This window comes from Falco naumanni, chromosome 14 (assembly GCF_017639655.2).
Source record: "Falco naumanni isolate bFalNau1 chromosome 14, bFalNau1.pat, whole genome shotgun sequence".
NCBI lineage: Eukaryota > Metazoa > Chordata > Aves > Falconiformes > Falconidae > Falco > Falco naumanni.
This window is the reverse complement of record NC_054067.1, coordinates 2,208,405-2,231,475: the sequence shown is the minus strand read 5'-3', so window position 1 is coordinate 2,231,475 and position 23,071 is coordinate 2,208,405. Positions and strand designations below refer to the sequence as shown.

Below are 23,071 nucleotides of genomic sequence, written 5' to 3'. Positions count from 1 at the left end.
CCTTGCTGACTTTGCCTTGCCTGTGTTTCTTAGCTCCTTGATTATACAATCACTACACGGAGTTGGTTCAGAAATATCTTTAAGTGGGTACTCATTCTGAACGTGCAAATAGCATCTCCAGCTTCAGCTTAATGCTTTAACTTCTAAACATAAAGCAACCACCAGAAAAGTTTTCTACATTTCCTTAACCTGGAACAATTCCTAGGGCTTTTTGCTACCTCTTTCCTTGCTCCTTCCCCCATGACAAAGCACAGAGCCAGAATGCACACAGAGTTTGATCCAAATCTTACTTACTCCCAGGACAACAGCATCACAATTACAGAAGTTACTCCAGATTTCTATTGATGAAACTGGAACTGTACCCTAGATTTTCTTCAGAGTACCATTAATATTTTACATCTTATGTGCCATCTCCCAAGTCTGTAAATATGTCTTCTCTGTCCCAAGCTTAATCCGAAGACCAGATTGTAAGAAATGAACTATACGGGTCTTGGGTAATTCAACAACTGCATGGAATTTACTTTTTCCAGGTTTATAGCATCTAAATCAGGGTTGAGCTTCTACCGTACCTCCCAGTCCAGCACAGAGGCCTGCCACTGAGCTATCTTGTCAATGTTCTCCAGCCTGCGCTTCCGCTCGTTGATCTGTAGAGTCACATTCCTCATGACAGCGAGAGCAGCAGCCACATACCTGTAGTCACTGTTGAACACAAAAGAAAAATCCATGAAATGGAGCCTGATGAGCAGTGGAAATGCACCGGAGTCTATCATTAGCAGCAGCATAATCTCACCATCCTTTTAGAAAGAAATGCAGGTAGGATTTGCCACTCATTACTACGATACTGTATTTTTTCCATCAGCAATGTCTTTCTGGATCATCACAAAAGAGCAGCTTGTTTGAAACTAAAATTGCATGTGTACGAGACAGAGAAGCCAGCCAACTCCTCAGCTGGTTTTCATTAGTGTAACAAGTACAGTCTAGCTTCTGCAACCCAACATTCAACAGCTGTGAATATTGCTCTTTAAAGTCTTAAGGTGCTCAGCTAAAGAGCATCCCAAAAGAAAGTCTGAACATTTTTATAGCCTGTGTCTTTGAGCCTGGATTTTTCCATTTTTAAAATGAAATTAGAAAATATTTTTCGATTAGACACAAGGTTGGAGCACCTTTCAAGCCACAAGGTGACTCCAGGAGTGCCACAAAGTATTTATCCCATGGCATTCACTCTCACTGCAGACTTCAGGTGAGCAAATCAAAGCAATTGTGGGGTTTTTTTCCTGGATGGGCCTGTGAGTGTAATAACAAAGAGTGAAAATAGCCTCCCGCCATGGCCAGCAAAGATGATGATCAGTCTTTTCAAAAAGTGATGCTGAAATCAATGCTATTGATTTCTGCCCTGTGCCTTCTTTTCCATTCCAAGGAACCTTAATGTTCATTTCAATCGGAAAGACAGACTAGACCAGCTGCTATAATGCCACCATAATATATTATTAACTTAAGGGTTGATATTGATCACTGACTAATGAGAAAAACTGTGATCTTGGGCAGCTGCAGGGGGAATGGCTTTATTGATTATTGCTAGGAATTGCACTGGTGACAGCTAAAATAGGGGTGAATGCTGTGAATTTGATTCCTTTCCCCATATGATCCAAACAGGGTAAATATTAAGAAACAATCACAATGTGATATACAACAATATTATTTGCTATTTTGCTATCCTTTCTTGGATGAAATCTTCAGATGTATTTTCAATTGTTATTCAATTCTTATGCCAAAATTCTAGCTGAGGTTAAAAAAAAAATCCTACGAATTCCAGAACATCCAGAATGGTCCTTCAACAAAGATTAGAAGAATAGAGGAAGGGCTGTCTGACATTTCCATCATAATACGCAATGAAGAATTTCTTGTTCCTTCCTTTGTGGGGCCATCTGTATGAACAGAGTGCCTTGTTGTGTAAAGGAGACACAAAACTATCCCAGAGAGATGCTAGTCTGGTCTTCAAAATGTCCATGAGTTCTTCTAGGGAAGCAGGTAAATCACTATGTAGAGGCAGGGGGAGTTGTAGGTTTAGAGACGGTCACTAATAATCTCCCAGCAATTACGCTCATGCAAAGAAGGGAGGCTAATGTCAGGCCACCCATCAGCAGTCTCCTCTTTCTCACATAGCATGTTCATACACTCTTAACTGCAGCTCAGTTATGCAGCGGGAATGCTAAGGACACCAGCAAGTTGCACTTAGGACCTTCATATATTTAATTCATACTAAGCTGGAGTAAATCTTTAAGAGGTGAACAGATGTGGCTTTGTGAAAAATTCAAATGAAGCGATCTCAAAACAATAAGCAATTGAAGGGAGCCAGGCTCTGAGAACACCCTCAACGCTTGCCTCCATGCGGAGTGGGCCGGTGCCCAAGCTGGGTTTTATCTTGGTAATGCTAATTCACCAATGCCAATGTTATGTTTGAAGAGAAAACCCCATGCACATTTTTCTTTCACGCAGTAATGAAGAAAGAGTCATGACTGAACTTTTTGGGCTCCTAGCCCATGTCTGTGGCAGAGCTGGTAAAAACTTAGAAGAAAAAAATAGCAGAAGCAAAGCACTTGGCCGGTGAAATAATAAAAGGATACCATTAACGATGAAATTAAGGTAAATAAATTTTGTCAATTATATTGAGGCTGCAATGACCACTTTTCAGTGCTCAATCAGAATGCAATTCTAGACTCTTTCCAAATATCACATGCTAGCTTGGTGGAGAGTGCTCAGGTTTCTGGTTTCAGCTCTGTTGTCCTGACCTGGTACAGGGAAGATCCATAGCACTGCCAAGTACGATAGCAGTGAAGAAGGGGGAAAAAAAAAAAAAAAAAGAAAAGAAAAAGAATATATCCCACTGTTAGTTGAAGCTGGCTTATTTGCTTTCATTGGGACTCCTGGTCCTTCCTGAGTTTTGCCTTACTTCATAAATGGTTCAACTGATTTAAACAATATTTTCTACATACTAAATTCCAATCAGAGTGCCTAAGAGACTCCTAATTCAGCCAATGATGAGCCTGATTTCACTGTATTAGTCCACTCCATAATCTTCTAGCTTCTGTTTCAGACTTGCAATCTAATTGTGAGCCCTGTCAAACTACGAGTGCATGAGGACAGCTCACCACCTGATTAACAGGCCCAGCTGAAGCTCCCAGGTTGGCTTCTCAGTGTCTCTTGTTCATAGCTGACCCTTACAGTAACCCAGCCTGCAGGTATCCCGCTTTTCCCTGTGTTTGATATTGTCACAATCGTGACACTCCCCAAAGGTCATTTGCTTTTCTGATCTCAGGCTTTGCTCATCTCAGCCCTGACCCCAAAGCCAGAATCACGCAAGCAGAAAATACCTGTATTTCAAGCAGGCAACCGCAGCAGCCTGAGTTTTCTGCACAGCCCCAGTGCAGAATCATCTGGTGGTAAGACACATTCTCTGTGCCTCACTTTCCCCACTCATGGCATTAAGCTGGTCAGGATATGAGCTGGGTTGCCTGGAGGATCGGTCTCTCCCAGGCTCTTTGAACACTTGAATCTGAGGAGCTAGACCACAGGGAAGCATGGTATGACCCACCCCGGTTTTGTGTTATAACACCATTCCTCCATGAGTCAATACCCTCTCCAGAGCACACCCACACTAAAGGCAGTACGCCACTCCAGCGCTGAGGTAAGGCACCGGTCTTCTGCTGGCTCTCTGTGCAGCCATGACTTTCATACATGCACTGTTGCAGCTTCAGGAGGTTATTCTTTATTACTCTTTACTAACACAAGGCAAGCAAATATGATCCCACTTTCCCTTTTTAGAAAGAAACAAGAGAAATGAAGTGTCCATGGCTGTGTCCTATCACTGACACAAGCCACTAAAAAAAGAGCTCTCAGTCTGAATCAACTAATTGTTACTTAACGACAAGAAAGGTCTGAGCCTCCTCAGAATATGACTATTCAGAATCTGATTACTTAGCAACATGTTGATTTTAAAACATCCCAAAGGAAAAAGGAATGTACTCCCAAAATAATCCAACCCTTCTGTAATCACACTGGCCACATCCCCTTTGGTATCGCTCCCAAATAACTCGGAGAAGGTAATTTAAAACACAGAGCTCTGCTCTCTGAGGCTGCTCATGTCTTCCCATTGTAAAGCCACAGTCACAGTGTAAATACTGTGGGGACATCACATGGCTGGCAAGGAAAAAAAGCCACAACATTTGGGATCCTAGAGCTGCTTTCTGATGCCCTAAGGTTCCCATGAGTCCACTCCAAGTTTGATTTGATCTCATTATGAAGGAAAAAACATAAATTGGATCTGGAGCCAAATGCACGTCCAAATTGGTGATTCTGAACTGGGCATTCAGCTAGTATGAATCAAACTTGTGAATCAGGTCAAAGCAAATCAATGCATCTCTTTGCTCATAACACATCTCTCCACACTTCTAGAGCTGCGGTTAGGGAAAAACAAAAAAATCAAACACTTGCAGAAGTTTCTGAAAAATCTGTGGTCTTCTTTGTTCTCTGAAACACTTCCTTTTAATGGCTTTGGAAAAAGGAAGAAAATTCGCAAGGCAAGAGAATATCTACTCATAGGGGGCCTAATTCTTCTTCCGTCTTATTTTTATAGCAGTACATCACAACTGATATCATAGGTACTTTTCTTGATTTACACTAAGTCAGGGACTCAGGTTCATTGCCCTCAGCAGCAGCAAAGGAGATGCTGGAAATGTTGGGAAGTAATCAAATTGCTGGGTGCTCCTCTGAACCTAAACTCAATGGCAAAATCAGAGATGGAACCAGGCTGAAAAGCAGAGCAGAAAAACCTGAGCATATTCAGGTTTGAGTTGCAGATCCTGGTCTTCTACCTGCTATGTGCTGAGGTCCTCTTCAGGATAAAGGAGTAGGCTTTTGCCTTTCTGACCACTGAATGCTAATTAGGCAATTTTTCTAGTGTAACTGGTAGCATCAGAAAGTATATGCAAGGGTAATTAGTTCACATGTGTGATTATAACAGAGATGAGTTCAGCTCCATTGAGAATCAGCGCTTTGAGAAGCTTTGTAACTGTCTGCTAAACCTTTGCCCTGCTTCAATTTATACAAGATGTCACAGAGAAAGGAGCTGGACAGAAAAAAAATCCCAATGCCTGTGTGTGTGCAGAAGCCATGTAAAGGAGCAGTGAGCAAAACCCTTCCACGAAATAAGAGACTGGCATACCTGTGATCCTGCGCCGTGTACTTCAGTAGCTCTGCGAGCTGCAGCGGGTATTTGCAGATCTTCTGCACTGGCGTCAGAAGGAAACCATCTATGGCAATATCAATCATCTGCTGCAACAGACGACACGCTTCGAAGAAATGCTGGTACCTGCTATCTTTCATCAGCTTGGAAAGCTCCATGCATGCATCCAAATGATTGTTACAGTACTCCGAATAGATCCAGAAGCCATCTTGCTGTGAGAGGCAGATTCACACAGAGAGGACTACATATCAGAGAAGCGCTGCAAGCACCCGACTGGCCAACAAGAACACATTACAACTAAAGAAGAAAGAATACCCCGAGGAAGGAGGAGGAAGGACTTCCTAGAGTACTTTTCCTGCTTGGAGGAGGTGCTGCACGGTCATTCTGGGGAAAAAGGGAAGCAGAGAGGGATCTGCATAACTGACACATCACTGAGGTCTCTGTAGGTACAGGGTGTGTTAAAGTGAACCCCTGTGCAGCGTTGTGGGTGTTCCATTTCAAATTCCGTGGTGGGATTTTCTTTATGAAAGGTAAAGGTAGAACCAAACAGAACTCTGGCCTTCGGTAATACAGGATGAAAACCTTGTTATTTCTAGAGCTAGAGCTCTTTCCCTGAAAGATCATAGAGCACCTGACTAGTGTTTAGGGCTGGGGACATTGAAATTCCCTTTACCAACAGGGAACCCAAGGCACCAACCACTGTGTGGATTTTCTCAGGACCAGAGAGCCGGAAAACAACAAAGATGGGAAAAACAAAGAATAAAACCACCTCACACACATGCCCACCCACCCTTCACACTGGTCTAACAAGTCTTTTTGTGCTAATTTGGTTGGAATCTCCTTTTTCTGCCCTCATGAACCACAGATGGGGCCCATGGCAGTCCATCACCCTTAGCTCAGGCTTGATTCACCTGGGCCACACAGACAAGGCAGACAAAAGGTCAAAGAAAGATTACACTGGAAGGAAGAGACAGACACAAACTGACCGCCCGATAACAAATATTAAGACTGTAGTTGAGACAGCCCAGATATAAGCCTGGGTGTTGTAGGTCAACAGCCTCAGATGCTACATCAGGTTGTGGCCAATACCTTACAAACTACAGAAAGGACAGCTTCTTTTTTAAAAAAAATATGCTTGACCAGCAATTCTTATTTCTCAGTCCCATAAAGGGCCCACATAACCTGCCGTTCTGGGAAGAGAGTAGCTCAGTTTCTTTCCCAACACCACAGATGACCAAAAGCCAGGCACTGACACCTCTCTCTTCCTGAAGCAGATAAGGAACAAGATGCTTTGCAGATCTATATAACAGGATTTTAATTCCCTCATCCCTCAGATTCCCCAAATGGCTAAACAGGGATAATTTATCAGTTTATCAGCCAGCTTTTAGCCTCCATCTGATGACAGGTAAGTGTCAGCTATTCCTCCGAATAATGGTAGTAATTCTTACTATTGTCACTCTAAATGAATTGACAGCACAGCCTCAAGACATGAAGTTTTAGCTACTGATCCTCAGCAAGATTTCTTACATCTTTGTAGCACAGAGCTGGAATATGCTGCTGCTTTGGGAGCAAGTAGCACAGATGCAGGCTCCGATAAAAACGAGCAATTGTAATGCAACTTCTCAGAAAGAAACCTTTTTTTTCAATTAGAAGACCAATGTCGCTTGAGAGATGCTGTGAACCTTTTTAGGGATGCCTTGCTTAAGTTTCATGAATGTCTATCAGAAATGTCTCTAATAAGAAGTGAACTGCTGTCAGCTCAGCCCTGACTGTACGTAATGAGGTAACAAGAGTACAGGATCTGCACCCCGGGTTGGAGCACCTCATACGTAAGCTGTGATACGGCACTTCATTCTCCCTGAAGAATGATGAAGAAGCCTAGAAGCAGCCTTCTCATCATCCATGACCTGATCAGGCTGGCCTGTGAGTGGGTTTAAGTCATATTCTGAAGAGCAAAAGAAGGTGGGGAGTAGGGGAGGGACACTGTGTGTACATAACATGATTCAGGGTGGATGTGAAAATATGTTGAGATTCAAATGTACTAGGGGGTTCCCAGCTATACGCCTCACCTCAAACTCTCCCCTCTCTATATCTCATGAAGTAAATGGAGGGCCATGGAGTAGTCCCTGATATGTAACTAGAACAGAAAAGTTATTCTGCGTGGTTCCTGCCTCCTGACTTTTTCTGCTACTCCTTCCCCCTCTGTCCCTCATCCCCTAAAACAACCCCCAGAACTCCCAAACAAAAATGCCAAATTAACTTACGTGTTCCAGGAAACACGGTCCAATTTCACTGAGATGGGGGTCTTCATTGTTGTACTGCTTCTCCAAGTCCCGGACAAAACCCATCTGAAATCTGTAGATATCTTCGATGTTACCAAAGATGATTTTTAGCTGTTCATCACTGAACATATCCCTCCTCTTCCGGCACTGCTTTAAGTAACCCTGTAAAGAGTGAAAAAAGAATAAACCATGAAATAACCAAACACTTATACCGAGTCTGTCCCCAGATTATTCTTGAGGAAGGAGCAAGTAAAAACAAAATCAGAAAATGGATCTGAAAACAAAATCCATTCCAGGCTCAATAACAAGGGTTGTTGAGCCTGGAGAAAAAGAAGCTCACGGGAACCTTCTCACTCTCCACAACTACCTGGAAGGGGGATGCAGCGAGGTGGGGGTCATTCTCTTCTCCCAAGGAACAAGCAACAGGACAAGAGCAAAGAGCCTCAAGTTGCACCAGGGGAGGTTTAGACTGGGTATTGGGAAAAATGTCTTCACCGAAAGGGTTGTCCAGCACTGGGGCAGGTTGCCCAGGGAAAAGGCGGAGTCACCATCCCTGGAGGGAATCAAACAACGTGCAGATGTGGCACCTGGGGAGATGGTTTAGTGGTGGTCTTGGCAGTGCTGGGTTAACAGCTGGACTCAATCTTAAAGGTCTTTTCCAACCAAAGTGATTCTATGATTCTATAACCATGCTGAGAAATACTATATGAACGTGTGGTTGCCTGCCCTTGGTCTAGGAAGAGGGTATGGAGGGTGCAACACCCTAGTTGTTTCAGCACAAAGTGAAATGTTGAAGGAAAATGCTCTTCAAGTGTTCCCTGACTTGGGAGGTGACACAGTTTATCTCCCCCACTATTCATCTTCCTGAATATGAGGCAAAAGTGGGAGGGCTGTTGTCCTGTGACTGTCCTAGTGGGAATGCCAAAGGCGATGCAGAAGCTTGGGTAGGTATTTTGGCTTGCTCGGGCAAGGGAGCCACAGTTAGGAGCTGCCTGAGCTGCTATCAATGCCACCTAGAGGAACGCAGCATTATTTTAATTTTGTTTTCTATACCTTCCATTCCATTACTGCAGTACCTTCCAGTACCTACTGGGGCTGCCAAGAAAGCTGGGGAGGGACTTTTTACAAGGGCCTGTAGTGACAGGACAAGGGGGAACGGCTTTAAACTGAAAGTTTGGATTAGATACAAGGCAGAAATTCTTAACCGTGGGGTGGTGAGACAGTGGCCCAGGCTGCCCAGAGCAGCTGTGGGTGCCCCATCCCTGGCAGTGTCCAAGGCCAGGCTGGACGGGGCTTTGAGCAACCCCACGTCAGGGGCTTAGAACTAGATGATCTTGTAGGTCCCTTCTAACCCAAACCATTCTATGTTTCTACCATGAAATACACTACTCCAAACAGTGTAAAACTAGGGAAGATTTTTATCCTGTTTTCTCAACTATTGTCTTTCATTGCTTTTCTTCCTTTTTTAAGTGGGATCAGAGGAACAGGCTTTGTACCCTTCCCTGTACAAATATCAGGCTCCCTTACTGAGTCTATAGACATTCAAATCAAATGGGGAAAGAGAGAGGAAGAACTAGGATGTAGAGAGTTTAAGAAAATTCTCCAAAATCACAGAATGAATCTGCAGTAGATTTGGGAACAATTCAGATCTCCTGCATCTCGATCCAGTGCAACAACAAAGAGATCCTCCTTGCTTATTCTTCATTTGTCCATGATACCCACTTGTACTGAGCCTGAGCTTAGCTGGACATCACATGAACACAAATGGGCAGGCAAGCACTGCTCTGAAGATCTCCTGACCTAAAATGACCGACTGGATCAATAACCTGGCAAAAAGCGTAACACACCAACTTCTCTCTGCCTCCCTGTTTTGCTGACCCCGCCTTATCCATGAACTCGCCATCCTGGTTTCAGCTGAATCATGAAAACTTCTTCAAACACGCTTGCCCGAAGCACATGTGGTCCAGGGATGGGTGACACATGGATGCTCTGGATGCCTGGGCTGAATTTCTGGCTCTGCCACTGACCTGTGTGACATTGAGCAAAATCACTTCATCCCCCTGTTCTTCACCCGTCTGAATGATGTAGACTAGAAACTTTGCAAGGCCAACTATCAGATGCTATGCTGGCCTAGTCCAGACTGCGGCCTCTTGACTGAGAAGGAACAAGGGGGTCATCAGGAGATGACTTTGCCTGCCTTTATTATATAGGAAGAGAAAAAAATGAAGGGAAAAAAATGCCAACAGCTTCAGTTGAATGGCTATATTTGGGAACTCTAGATGCTTAGTCACACAGACGCACCGCCAGCTGGTGACACACAGCTGCTGGTCCACAATGCAAACTATTGGGACGCTATAATAAACTGTCCTTCAGCCTCACCACGTGGCTCCTGGGAGGGAGAACTTCAAACAGATGAATGATAAATGCAACTTTGGCCGACCTGGCAAAGAACCAACCTCTGTGATGTCCAGCTTAGCTAGAAGATGCCGTTACGCTGAATTTGCTGGCTTTTTCAGCTGGGAAGCTTGGGTTATGGAATACCTTCTGTATTTACTAAATCTAGACCTTCTTCCAGGAGCTTGTTGATGATTCATTTCCATGGGTTTCCCTCTTTCATTTTTCTAGGCCAAGAGGAATGGGAGCAGACTGTTTCCCATGTTGCAGGACAGTTGGCAGGGCAAATAAAAATTCAAACCATTAAGGAATAATGCAGAATACCTTTCCATGCTGCTTTTCAAGTTTACCTGCTTATCTCAGAACAGCTTTCAAAACATGAAAGGAAAAAAATAAAGTGCACCTGCCCACGAGGCCAGGCTCTTTTTGACAGTAGCTTTGGTGCTAGCAGCGCTGAAAGACTGCTGCAAGCCGTTTGTGTTAGGACCTTTACCCCGCTGCATGCTGCAGGCTGCCTGCAAGCCTGCCTCTCCTTTTGCATGCTGCTCTGTGAAATCAGTCACTGGATGATTTACGTGAACATCTTTCAGCCCTGGGGTTGCTATTGGCTGCGACTACCGTCTGAATATTCCCATCCTCCCTGTGCTGGTTCATCACTTTGCCCGTGTCACGTGTTTCAGAGAAGCTGAAGCAGCACATTTCTGTACAGGCACCTATAAAACCATGGGGAAAATAAAAGACTGCATGGAGTTCCCAAGCCTTATCCTCTATCCAGCTTATGCGTTTGGATGGTTGGTTTCCAGCACAAGCCAGCAAAGGAGAGCCTGAAGATTTATACCTAATACACAACAAGAGCCAGCAAGAAGGCTGCTGCATAGTTTTTCCAGTAAATTTACTCCTGTTACATAAAACAATGTCATCTTCCTTCTGCTCATCCCATCAGGTTTGCTCAGAGAAGGGATATGACTGATGAGCAGATGTTGGAGAGTGTTTTGCTCAATGAATACCTAAAAATAGCTGTCAAACTCTCTCTCTTTAAAGTACTTTTCCATGTAGTCCCTGAAGTATAGGCCAAAGTTGGAAAGTATTTGCAGGAGGTTAAGTGCTAAGTTTTCTCCACTCCAGAGTGGGTTTAGAGACAGCCAGGAGAGATGGCCAACCCATCCATTCTCCTTCTGGTCCAGCTGAGAGCAAGGTGAAGGAAAGAATGAGGAGACGATAGCCACTGCAGGCTATACCTTCAAAGGCAGTTGTGATGATATTCCAGTTTCTTTCCATCTCTAAGCCAGTTTGGGGGCTGTCTACACTGACCTGTAGAACATCCCTCAGTTTGGACCAGCACCATTTGGGCTATAAAAATACTGTTCTCTAGAGCGGTGCTCACAGCATCCAGGTGAGCATTGTGCTGATACGCACATACCAAGAATAAGCACAGGAACAAAGCTGAGACTGTTTGAATTGAAAAAGCAAAGTAGAGCCATGTCTGGTCCCAGGCAGTCAGGACTCTAAAGCACTTATTCAAATATCCAGCAAGTACAGAATGTCAGGCACTGTGATTGCACTGGGGCCCACCTAAAATATCCTGCAGGAACGCAAGCCTGTGCCTCAAAAGGGCAGGAAGCAGCCAGCTCCAAAACAGAAAAACCAGCTGTGCACAAACAGGCTGTGAAAGACGGCTACAAATTGCACATTGGGGAATACATACACATAGAATATATATCCTCATTAATCCAAAGAGCTTTCTGCAGTCACCCTCCAGCCAGGCATCCATGGATGAGAAACTGGGCACACAAAGGGGGGAGCTTCTGAGCAGCTCCTCAGAAGTGGTGCTCTGACGGAGGGCCACACTGCTGCAAAGAAGGTTTTATGCTGCTTTGCTCTAAGGCAGCACAAAAAAGTGGTTTTTATCCATCTCTGAGAATGAGTCAGGCTAATGCCATCCAGACCACGTGAAAACCTGTACCATCAGCTCTGCACAACAGACTCAGCTTGACACGCTAAGATGCAATGAGGATGTTTTCCACACAGCATTCAGAGCTGTCCTGGCACCAAAGCAAAGCTTAGGTGGAATTCAGTCAATATTATTAAAAAATAAATTCAAACTGAAATTACTTGGAAAAGAGCAAAATGCAGCACTGGAAGCTGGCTGGACTTTCTAACCTCCCATCCCCAAATTACTCATAATACGGAGGTTTCCTTTGATCTCCCAATTGCATCACTGTTCCCATCCAAGCTCTGTCACTTCTCTGTTGTAACACCTCCTTAAATTTAGCCTTGTCTTCCTAATCCAGGTGCTGGTCCAAAGCCTGCTCATGTCTCAAAGCATGTCACCCTGTTCTTTGCAGCTCTCCTGCATCTCATTCTTCTGCCTGTGCTCCCCACTACATGCTGCAGCTCAAACCACCTTCTTGGCCCTCTGCCCTCATTGAGGCAGCCACCCTGACTGAGGACTTCAGCTGCTCTGCTGGTGTTACAGCTGCCATGCCACGGACAGACCCCACACCCTCCTGCATCCTTCCAGGATCAAGCCCCAGGTGCAGGAAGATATCTTTCAAGCCTGGAGATGGCTGTGCATCTTTGAGGTGCTTCACAGGACAAGGAGTGAGCAGCACTGCCTGCCAGTAAGGCTTGCTATTGCTACCCATTATAAAAGCCTAGTTTTCAGCAGCTTATTATTTTTCTAAGCTCTAAGTGCTAAGCCTGAAGTTCCTATTGCTGGATATTTCCTTAAGGCTAGATTCTTTTTTCTTTCTTTTCCCCTTGGTGGTATTTCAGAATAATGATCCATCCACTCCTGATAATGCAGTCCAGGGAAACCCCCACACTTTACCCCTAATAAAAATCTTCACAAAATCGCTTCACCAATCAGCAGTCAGTCCTTCCTACTCTAGGCAAGGGCGCAGCAGCAGTCGTCAGGGCAGTATGGCTTTGCTGTGACAGGGAATTCCCCTCCAAGCCAGCTGCTTGGCTTGTGCAGGTAATTTTCATTCTGGTGCTGGCTAGCTTGTGAGCTCCTGACTTGGCAGGGCTAGTGCCACGAGTATTATGAATAATAACACGGTTTATAATAATATAGTAGCAGGCAGTGGAGATACATCCTGAGGCAGAAAAGAGCAATTCAAGGGCTCTTAATCACCTAGTAGGGGCTACGGTTCTCTGATACAAACCACACATCTTCAGGTGCTTCACTGGTATTAGGATTTGTTGCTCATTATAGCTCAGCAACAAGAGTATAACTACACACTGCTAAACTCAGTACTAAATCAGGCTCAACCTTTGCCACCCAGCCGCAACTCCTCTCTCATCCCCTCCAATACATCATATTGCTGCTGTTCATCCTGACACCTTAAAATAAAGAGCAAATGGAAGAGGGGAATTTGCCACTGTCAACAGCACTTCTGCATCTCATCAACGGCTGTCTGGTGTCTACTCATTCTTCGGCACAAATAACACCTCTGTACAAATTCATCCAGCAGCACTGGGAGGAGCCCAAGCTGGCACGCGTCCCTCCATCTCCAGCCCCCCTCCTCTTATGCACAAACAGAAACAGTCACATCATGCTATGCTGAAATGCCTGGGATGACTGAGCTGTCTCTGAGCCTTCTCGAGGCAAATGGATTGCTCTGATTAAACCGAGCACAATGAGGCTCCCTCCAGCAAAGGACAGCCCATCGTTTTGCAGATGAGAACACCCGTTTCAGTCCTCCTCTTTTATGAGAGGCAGCTGAATCATTTCCTGGTGCTCTACCTGCAGGTAAGATTTATCCCCTCAATATCATTTGGCATCATCCAGAGCAAAGAAGAGCCTTAGAGATCTCTTTGACATCTGGGACATATCATTAGGTGCTGTAATTCAGTGTTACCCCACAGATGTCACTGAAGCCATACCTATCTGTACCTGCTGAGAATCTGATCTGGCAAAAGCATGGTGACATGGCTGGAAAACGCAAGTTAAGGTTTATTTAGTTTTTCAACAGAAAAAAATGCAAATGCAGGAAAAGAAACAATATATGGAAAAGTTCCTGCAGATCTTTCCTTCTTCAATGCAAAGCCCTCTGACTGAAATAGCACAGTGAAATCAAGCTCATTTGTTTCCAAACTGAAATCCCAAGACTCTTCTGTATTTGAGAAGCATCATAAAAGCTTTTTGGATGGCTGCTTTGCCTTGTCAATAGAAAAGTAGCAAGTATGAAGAGAGGAAGACATTTTTCTAAGCAGAATTCACAAGGGGCTTTACCACATTGACTCTGCAAAGACTGAGCACAAGCTCAGTAAATCCAAACTGTTCAGACGGATGAGCCAAAAGCCACGGGCTTTGATTTTAGTGCTAACAAACTTTGCCTCTTAGTGATAAGCATATGCTCTACATACAGTGTCCAAGCTGTCCCGCAACACTCTCCAGCACAGCTGTGCATTCCTCTTCCTAAACACCCAGCACCACACGCACTGCACTTTGGGTTTAGCTCATGGCACTAGTTCTGTACGCTGCAGGACAGTCCGGGATTGTAGAGGTTAATTATAACCTCTATAAGATATAATATAAGAACCTCTATAATGAAGAACCACCAAGCTGAGGATGCATGGGGCCAGCCACCAAAGTTCATTTGCTTGCTGGTTCCCTTACACTGGCTAAATGTAAAGTACTTCATCTCCCACGGTGAAAACATTTTGCTCTCAGTCTCACTGTAAGAAAAGGCAAATGGGGGCCATCCTGAGCCAAGGAAATTGTGAACCCAATATGAAAGACACAGATGAAATGGGTAACTGATTGGATTAATTACAACCTAATTTCCTCAATCACAAGTTCAGAAGTAGATGCCATTGGGTTTTAATTAAGAGTACTGCTTGAAGGATCTCAACCTCATCATTTTTTAGTGAAAGGGTATGGAAAAAAGGTCAGAAAATTGCACTTCTAGTTAATACAAACTAAAGGCAATTATCAGATCCAGCAGAAAATCCTCAGAAGTATCAGTGCTTATTGACAGATGCTGCTCCTCTATTAGACACAGTACTCAAACACATTGCATATTTTTCCACCATCACCCAAGGGCAAAACCAGTCCTCAGCTCTCAACAGCCCATCCCGTGTCCTGCTTCAGTATCCCAGTGACACAACGCCCATGTACCTCGCAGATGTCCTTGAGGTGCTTGATGTAGTGGCGCTCCGTGCTCATGATCTCATTGATGACGTTGGCTCTCATCTGGTCTCGGTTCTGAACGGTCCTGCCGAGACAGAGGCAGTCAGCGCTTGGATCCAAGTGGCCATTCTGCACATCGCTGGTTCCCTCCTCTACTCCATCTTCTTGGTTTACCCATAGCTGCAAGATGAAGAGGGGAGAGCAACAGGCTTATTCGTAAAAGCATGAGACGGCCAACAACTGAAAGTAGGCTGGGTCCTGGGTTGCATGACTCTGGGAGATACTGGATCAGCTCCCTCCTTACAGCAAGGGCAATGCTCTTGCCAGCGATGCACCGTGGTGTCCACAACAGCTACAGCCCAGACAGTCCTTTATTATACTGGTGCAACTGGTCACAAATGGTTCCCCACACACTGCCAAGTTCCTCTCAAAAGCAAAGGGATTTCAAGTGTTAACCGTTTTGATCCCGAATATACAATAATCATGTGAAAGGGTAACTGGGCTGTTGGGTGCTGTCAAGTGCTCTGAACCAAAATGTACATATGTAAACCAGAGCAGCCTAAACAAAAGTGCAGTTACTAGCATAAAGCACTCCTTGTCCCAGCTCCCAAACACCATCAGCTGGGATCTGTCCGAACCAGAAGAAACTGCTGGGAGGTTAGTCCTTTACAGGTGACTGATTTAAGAAGGTCAAGATCCATCTGGTTCAGAAATCTGAATGAATGTGAACATCAGTCCAGGCTAACCGGGTTCTGGCACTTCAGTTTTCTGTGAACCTCCCAGGCCAGCATTTGTGAATGAACATTGATTTTCATTTCGCAGCAGCTTTCCTCATCATTTCACATGAAGAGCCTTTCTCACTCAGGCAAATGCCCTATCTCAGCATCCTCAGACTGTGATCCCTAAACCGCACTGAGATCAGACCTGGCTGAGTAAGTCTCCTAAAACCTGGTGGGGGCTGAGGGCAGCTGTGACCGGGGTGCTGAGCACCCCTGGGCGCTGAATACTCTATATTGGAACAAATGCAAAAAGCAACGAAAAAGATCATTGCATTTTCAGCACACTGAATTTCCTATCATCAAATAAAAAGCAAACATTAAACTTGTAAACTAAAAGATAACGCCGCCTCCTAGTCTCTGTGTCTTTGAATAAGAGCACACAACATAGGGATCAAGTGCTTCTTTCCTTTTGTTACTTTTTCCCCCAAGTAAAACCTGCTTAAAGTAATTGATCAGTTCAAATTGGGCTCATCATAGTCTGCAAACAAACATGAAATAAAGCTTAAACCAGACATAAATGATGCTGTTTTACACAGATCACCAAAGTTGTTATGTAAAAGAAGAAACTTTTCTCCTCAGCATTTAAAACTCCAAATACTGGAGAGTTTAAAACGTTAAAATACATGTACCTATGAACAGTGAAACCATCCACACAAACAGAGCAGCATATGCAAGATAAACTGCATCGTTAACCTGATCTTTCAGTCTTTTTTCCACTGTTTATAGTTTTTAATACTTTTCCATTAATCAGCTTAAATTCAGTCTTATAACAGATTGTAAAGGGCTGTGTTCCTGTAAATTAGTAAAGTAAAAAAACCTAAACCTGCCCATGCTCCTTCCTTGCTTTCCTAACTAGTATCATGTTTTGCTAAACCACTTCTTACAGCTCCCACATTTTGTCATCCCACAGTGAGTTATAAAGGCCAAGAAGCCAATATGTTTGAAGAAAATCCATCTCTTCTCTAGCAGAATGTTAATGATGCCGCAAACTTCGGGGATAAAAAAAACCCAAAGCAACAAAAAGCTGGACTTTTCACCCTGCTTATAGCTGTGCCCTGTGTCTGGGAGCTATCAAGGACTTAACAGGAGGGCGTGCAGCGCAGCAATGCCTGTTTAAATGACAAGATGCCCTCTTTGCCAGCAGCAGGGCAGGACCCACTGGAGGCATCAACCCTACACGAAGCGTTGCAGAGAGCTGTTGGCCCCAGGCTGTGCTCACACCGCGTCCTGGCAGCACCAGCAACTCTCCAGGGCAGAAAACCCAGTGCAGACCACTTGCCTGAATGAGCAAGGGAGAGCCAAAATGGACCCAAGCGTTCTGCCTGCTCTGCCCACGCAATCTCCCACCTGTCCTCCACGCTGCACTGCCAACATGGGACCTCCTTTTGCACATCAGGAGACCAGAGGGATACTCCAAAGCCTGCTAAGGAGGTGAAATAATCCCTCCTGGCACCTCAGTGCTGCTCCCATTGCAAGAAGGAGCCATCCTCAAAGTACAAAGGCTTCATACCTTTCCCCAGGACAGCGTTGCCAAGAGTCACTTTAATGTCTTGTGTGACAGTGCAGAAGTGAAACCCAGCAAATAACGGCTGTCAGGTCTTGTTTCTTATGTCCTGATGCACCCCGGGGGGAAGGGGTGCATCTAGGCACAGAATGGCCGTGCGGTCCTGCAGCACTGCAGTACCCAGGGTGGCTCGGCTGCGGTCAAAGCAGGGCTGGGCTTAAGGGTGAACAGCCCTGGGCGCTGCAGGTGGGCATTTCAGTGACCCCAGCCTGGTCCAGCTACGCCAGTTTGGACACAGGGAAACCCCTGGGAGATGCAGCATGCCCGGGAGCAGGTCTGCATGCCTTTCCTTAGGTCCTTCCCACAGGGTGGCACTCTCCATTGTGGCATCTGATGCAAAGATGGACTAGGTCACGTTGTCTCCCGGTTGTGGGGCTGCACAAGGATCTCTGAAAGGGTGTTTTTGCAGGATTTCCATCAGCCCTGGGAGGCCTGGTTGAGCCCTGGGTCACTGCAAGGGAAGGCAGTGAGTTTGTGAGCTAATCGCACCCCAAAGATATGGGGTCAACATTAAAACCCTCTCCTGGCATACCAAAACACATTTCAGAAGAATGTCACTTGTTCAGGGAAACAACCCAAAAGCTAGTTAGAAAATACGTCTCTTCCCAGAAAATCCTACTCTGCTCTGGAAGAGGTTTCAGTTGCATGGAGATACAGCAATGCCTCATGTACGTGAGCAGTGTTTCATGCTGAAACATAAGCAATCTGCGTGCTGCTTCTGAGTAACCGCTGTGCTGGCCTAAGATTGCCAAAGCAACCTCAGGGGCCAATTTACTTACACCAGTGACACTGGTTTTAGCAGGGGCTCTGGAGTGAAAACCTGGGGGCCAGCCTCAGAAGGGAAAATGGGCTAGATCTGGGAAGGACAGAATTGCATGGGGAGTCCTTTCAGGAATATGTCCTCACGACAGCTTTGTTGGCATTCCAAACCAAGTATATGTTGAAAACCAAGCAAGACCAATGTAGGTATTAAACCCTGTTGGCTGAAGTTTAAAATAACTTCCCATCCTACCTTCCTGCTACTATGAAAAGGTATTATGTAGCTCTCCCAAACCCAGTTGGAACAGCTTGTCACCAAGTTCATGACACTCCAGCCAGTTTGGCAAAAGAAGATATTTTTAAAACTCTGCCTCCTGGAGTCAAGTGATAATCATAAAAATTTCAATTTTCATTTAAAAAATAAAGCAGGAATGATCTAATCATAAAGGGTGGGGGGAGCTTGAAAGCATAAAACCTAAAGGCTTTGAAACTCTAAAGCAAATAGCAAGCTTGCAAACTTTAATGATTTCTGAAATCCTCCAATTTTAGTCTGCCTTTTGTGCACTGCAGGAACACTCCCTGCTTCCACATCTGGGAATCTCAGGAGTCCCGCTTTTTTCCTTAATGAAATTTTTCCTCTTTCCTGCTAGGATTCATATTCCCAAAAGGAAAAAAATTACAGTTCTAGTCTAGATGATTTTTGCTTTAGAGTAAAAACATGCAACAATCTTATCGCTAACAGAGGAAGCTGAACGTGTCTGCCACCCCATGCTCTCCAGCCTCAGCTGCTGAAAGGATTAATCCCACTGTGCTGTTCAAACACTCCTGCTTTCTGTCCTAACCTCTGAAGTTCTCCATAATTCAAACACGGATCATTCTACCAGGGGATCATTTGAAGTCTGGACCATGACTCACAAAAGATGAGGTACACTTCCAGCTCTGCTGCTGACCTTGGGTCGATCACTTAAACTGGTGGAGGCTTTCCCCACCTATAAACAGGGGTATGATCTACCTTACCAATGACATTTTTCATGAATATTTTTGGGGTCGACAGACCTTATGTTAAAGCAGAGGGCACAGAAAAGCTCATACATACTTTGAAATACGGACTTAAATTCATCATTCTGGGCTTGCCACAATCCTGTTGAGCATGAGCATCTATAAGCAGCAAGTTGGCTAGAGGGACCTCTAGTCTGAAGCAGTAAGGCTGGTTTTGCAGCTTCAGCTCTCAAATTCTCTTGTGCCTGTGCTGAGAAGGAGCCGGATTGCGCTGGGGCAAGGGAAGGCTGCACTCAGTGTTAATTGTGTCCTCTGACCCAACACCACCACTCCAAGCCAGATCCTCTCTGCTTCACTGACCTGCTCGCTCAAACTGCAACGATGGTGTGCTGCAGGCGACAGCAAGGTGGAAGAGGCAAACTGGGGGTGACACTGTTTTTTTCCAGTAACTTATCACATGTAGTTGATTTAAACAATGCTGCAAAGGTTCCTGTTTTAGCCCGATCCATATCACCTCTAAGTAGGGTGATCTCTATGTTTTAGGTACACACCTCTCCCAGGAATGCTCTCCTGCCTGAAATGCTCGACCTCCATCTGCTGTGGACAACAGCTGAGATACCACTAATGGAAAAAGGGCACTCTCTTCCCCAGATTTTCCAACAAACACCGGACACAAATATACAGATGTACCTCCCTCCCAGTGCAAATGTCTTTTTTTAATAAAAGAAACTTCAAAACTCTAGTTTGACCTCATCTCCCCAGTCTTTTCTGCTCAGGAGGGGTGGCTGCCACCACTGTGATGCTCCTTTGGGACTTCCCATACAGCCTAGATGGGACTTCAGTTCCCTGGCAGCTTTGCTCTCAGCTCTGCTGCTCACCTGGGTTTCAAGAAGCCTCTCCAGGCTCCTGTCCTGTCCTCCTCAGCTGTTAGGGGCAGCGGCTTGGCACGGACGGGGGTTTGGGATACCAGACTAAATTCCTGTATCCAATGCCACCTTATTTTTAAAGAATAAACAGAAACAGCTGTTCAGCAATTAACAAGAACCCTACAACAATAAATTAGCCTTCAGTGCCTTTTTGAATACCTCTGCAATGCAAAAAATCATGGGCTCTGAAATAATCTGACATTGTGTGGGTCTCCCCCACACCATCAAATGGTCCAGCACGACAAACTATGAAGCTTGCCCTAAGAACCCTTTCAAACGCTTTGTATTAAGAATTAATTAAACCAACAAAAACTACAAAGAGAAAAAATTCAAGTTGCATAATGCTAGTCCTAAGTGATGTTTCACATTGAAAGGCCACCCTGCATGTGGAGACAAACAGGCTTATGAGGCTCACAGTCCTATTTCAAAATTCAACCCTAATTAGGAAGTCATGACCAGCTCCTGCATAACATAGTAATTTGCAGAGGCAGATAAAAGTAAAATACTCAAATAAAAAAGTCTCTTTAGCCTAAGGACCCAGTTCTGGGAGCCAGAGAGCACTGATCATTTCACCGTGCTAGTTAGTATTATATGTGATTTATATCCCTTTTAAAAAGGAACCCAGGGAAGACCCAGGGAGCTACCAGCCAGTTTGTCTCACCCTCATGCCTGGAGAGATCATGGAGCAGACCCTCCTCGGAACTATGCTAAGGCACATGGAAAACAGGGAGGTGACTGGTGACAGCCCACGTGGCTTCACTAAAGGCAAATCATGCCTGACAGACTTGGTGGCCCTCTACAACAGGGTTACGGTGTTGGTGGATAAAGAGCAACTGACATCATCTACCTGGACTTGTGCAAAGTATTTGACACTGTTCCACACGACATCCTTGTCTCTAAATTGGAGAGACATGGATTTGATGGATGGACCACTCAGCGGGTAAGGAATAGGCGGGATGGTCACACTCAAAGGGTTGCGGTCAAGGGCTCAAAGTTCAAGTGGAGAAAAGTGGTGCTCCTCAGGGGTCAGCACTGGCACCAGTGCTATTTAACAGCTTTGTCGGCTACATGGACAGTGGGGTTGAGCGCACCCTCAGCAAGTTTGCCAACGACACCAAGCTGGCGGTGCAGTCAACCTGCTGGAGGGCAGGGATGGCATCCAGAGGGACCTTGACTCGCTGGAGGTGGGCCCATGTGAACCTCATGAAGTTCAACAAGGCCAAGTGCAAGGTTCTGCACATGGGTTGGGGCAATCCCAAGCACAAAGACAGGCTGGGCGGAGAATGGACTGAGGAGATGGGCTTGGGGATGTTGGTGGATGAGAAGCTCAATGTGACCCAGCAATGTGCACTTGCAGCACAGAAAGCCAACCAGATCTGGGCTGCATCAAAAGCAGCGTGGCCAGCAGGGTGAGGAGGCGATTCTCCTCCTCTGCTCTGGGGCCCCCAACATCAGGAGAACATGGACCTGTCAGAGCGAGTCCAGAGGGGGCCATGAAGGTGATCAGAGCGCTGGAGCACCTCTCCCAGGAAGACAGGCTGAGGGAGCTGGGGTGGTTCAGACTGGAGAGGAGAATGCTCCGGGCAGACCATAGAGCAGCCTCCCAGTACCTGCTGGGGCTGCCAAGAAAGCTGGGGAGGGACTTTTTACAAGGGCCTGTAGTGGCAGGACAAGGGGGAACGGCTTTAAACTGAAAGAGGGTCAGTTTGGATTAGATACAAGGCAGAAATTCTTCACTGTGGGGGTGGTGAGACACTGGCCCAGGCTGCCCAGAGCAGCTGTGGGTGCCCCATCCCTGGCAATGCCCAAGGCCAGGCTGGACGGGGCTGGGAGCAGCCTGGTCTGGTGGTGGGTGTCCCTGCCCACTGCAGGGGGCTGGAACTAGACGGGCTTTCAGTCCCTTCCAACCCAAACCATTCTGTGATATAAAATCTGTAGAAATGTGATTTATCAATTTGCAACTATACCCAAATGGTGCATAAAATCACCAAACAGCACCATTCCAACACTAGCTGACCTGCAATTATTATATATTTAGATTACTGAATGCATATACTGTATATAGAGGACATTTTACTTAATAGGCACAGAGGGCTGATCCTCTCATAATAATCAGAAGGCATGATAAAACAAACATTTTACCAGCCATCTGGATTATTAATTTCCTTCCATTGGATACTCACAAGGACAAAACTAGCAGATAATGTGCCATCCCGGATTCTAGCTCACAATTAAATACTGTGGCAGATAAATGATACAGGCAGATCCTTCCAGAGAGCTGTTGCTATTCCACTGCACCTCTGTTCACCAGCGACTTTATAACAAATAGGAGTATGAGCAGCCCAATCTTCAGCAAAACCTGTCACCAAATAGTGGTATTACAGGATCATTAGCCCTACAACAACTGCAAGGGAGTGTAGGAGACTCCAATAACCCTACAGAAACAAGCTGCAGCACAGACCCTCAGGACTATTTTACCCACCTAACCATGCTGCCCTGTGTGAGCTGCAAGATGTGCCCCTTCTCCCTTCTTCCGTAAATTGGTAGTTAGCCCTCCCTATTTTGATAAGCCGGTAGTTAGCTAGTGCTGTACCCTTGTTTTCAGCCACATGCACTGTATAATATGCCTGTTCAGTTGGATTCTATAGCGGATTAAAAAGATCAGTTGCTTATTTGTAATCAAGTAGGGCTCATGGTGCAGAGCTTTGCATAAGTAAAACATCATCAGTCTCGATGTGTCACTCCAGTGATCCAGGCACAGCCTTTCCCTGCCCTCAGGAGGAAGCACAGGCTGTCCTGAGCTCTACAAACGCCCAAGGGCAGATGCTTCTCCCTTCCCTGCCTTCAGAGAGGAGGTGAGGCCCTGGCAAGCAGAAGAGGCACAGGGATGCTGCCTGTCCTCCCAGCGGCTGCCCCAGCCTCGCTGCTCTTCTGTGGGCAAGCGGCAGGCATAGCAAAGTGTGGGGCCACAGCTGGGATGCTGTTCAAG

The 23,071-nt window shown here is 45.5% G+C and overlaps 1 protein-coding gene across 11 annotated transcripts in view; it reads right to left on the bottom strand.

The window, feature by feature from the left end:
* The window catches only part of ARHGEF9 (Cdc42 guanine nucleotide exchange factor 9), a 221,944-nt gene that overhangs the window by 40,372 nt on the left and 158,501 nt on the right, over positions 1-23,071 (bottom strand). For all 11 annotated transcript variants that reach the window (XM_040614135.1, XM_040614134.1, XM_040614144.1 and 8 more), the window contains 4 exons: positions 15,044-15,235; positions 7,507-7,686; positions 5,222-5,454; positions 570-699 (listed from right to left, as the gene is read on the bottom strand). In XM_040614135.1, the coding sequence (XP_040470069.1) occupies positions 570-699; positions 5,222-5,454; positions 7,507-7,686; positions 15,044-15,235 (735 nt within the window). The remainder of the gene's footprint in view (positions 1-569; positions 700-5,221; positions 5,455-7,506; positions 7,687-15,043; positions 15,236-23,071) is intronic.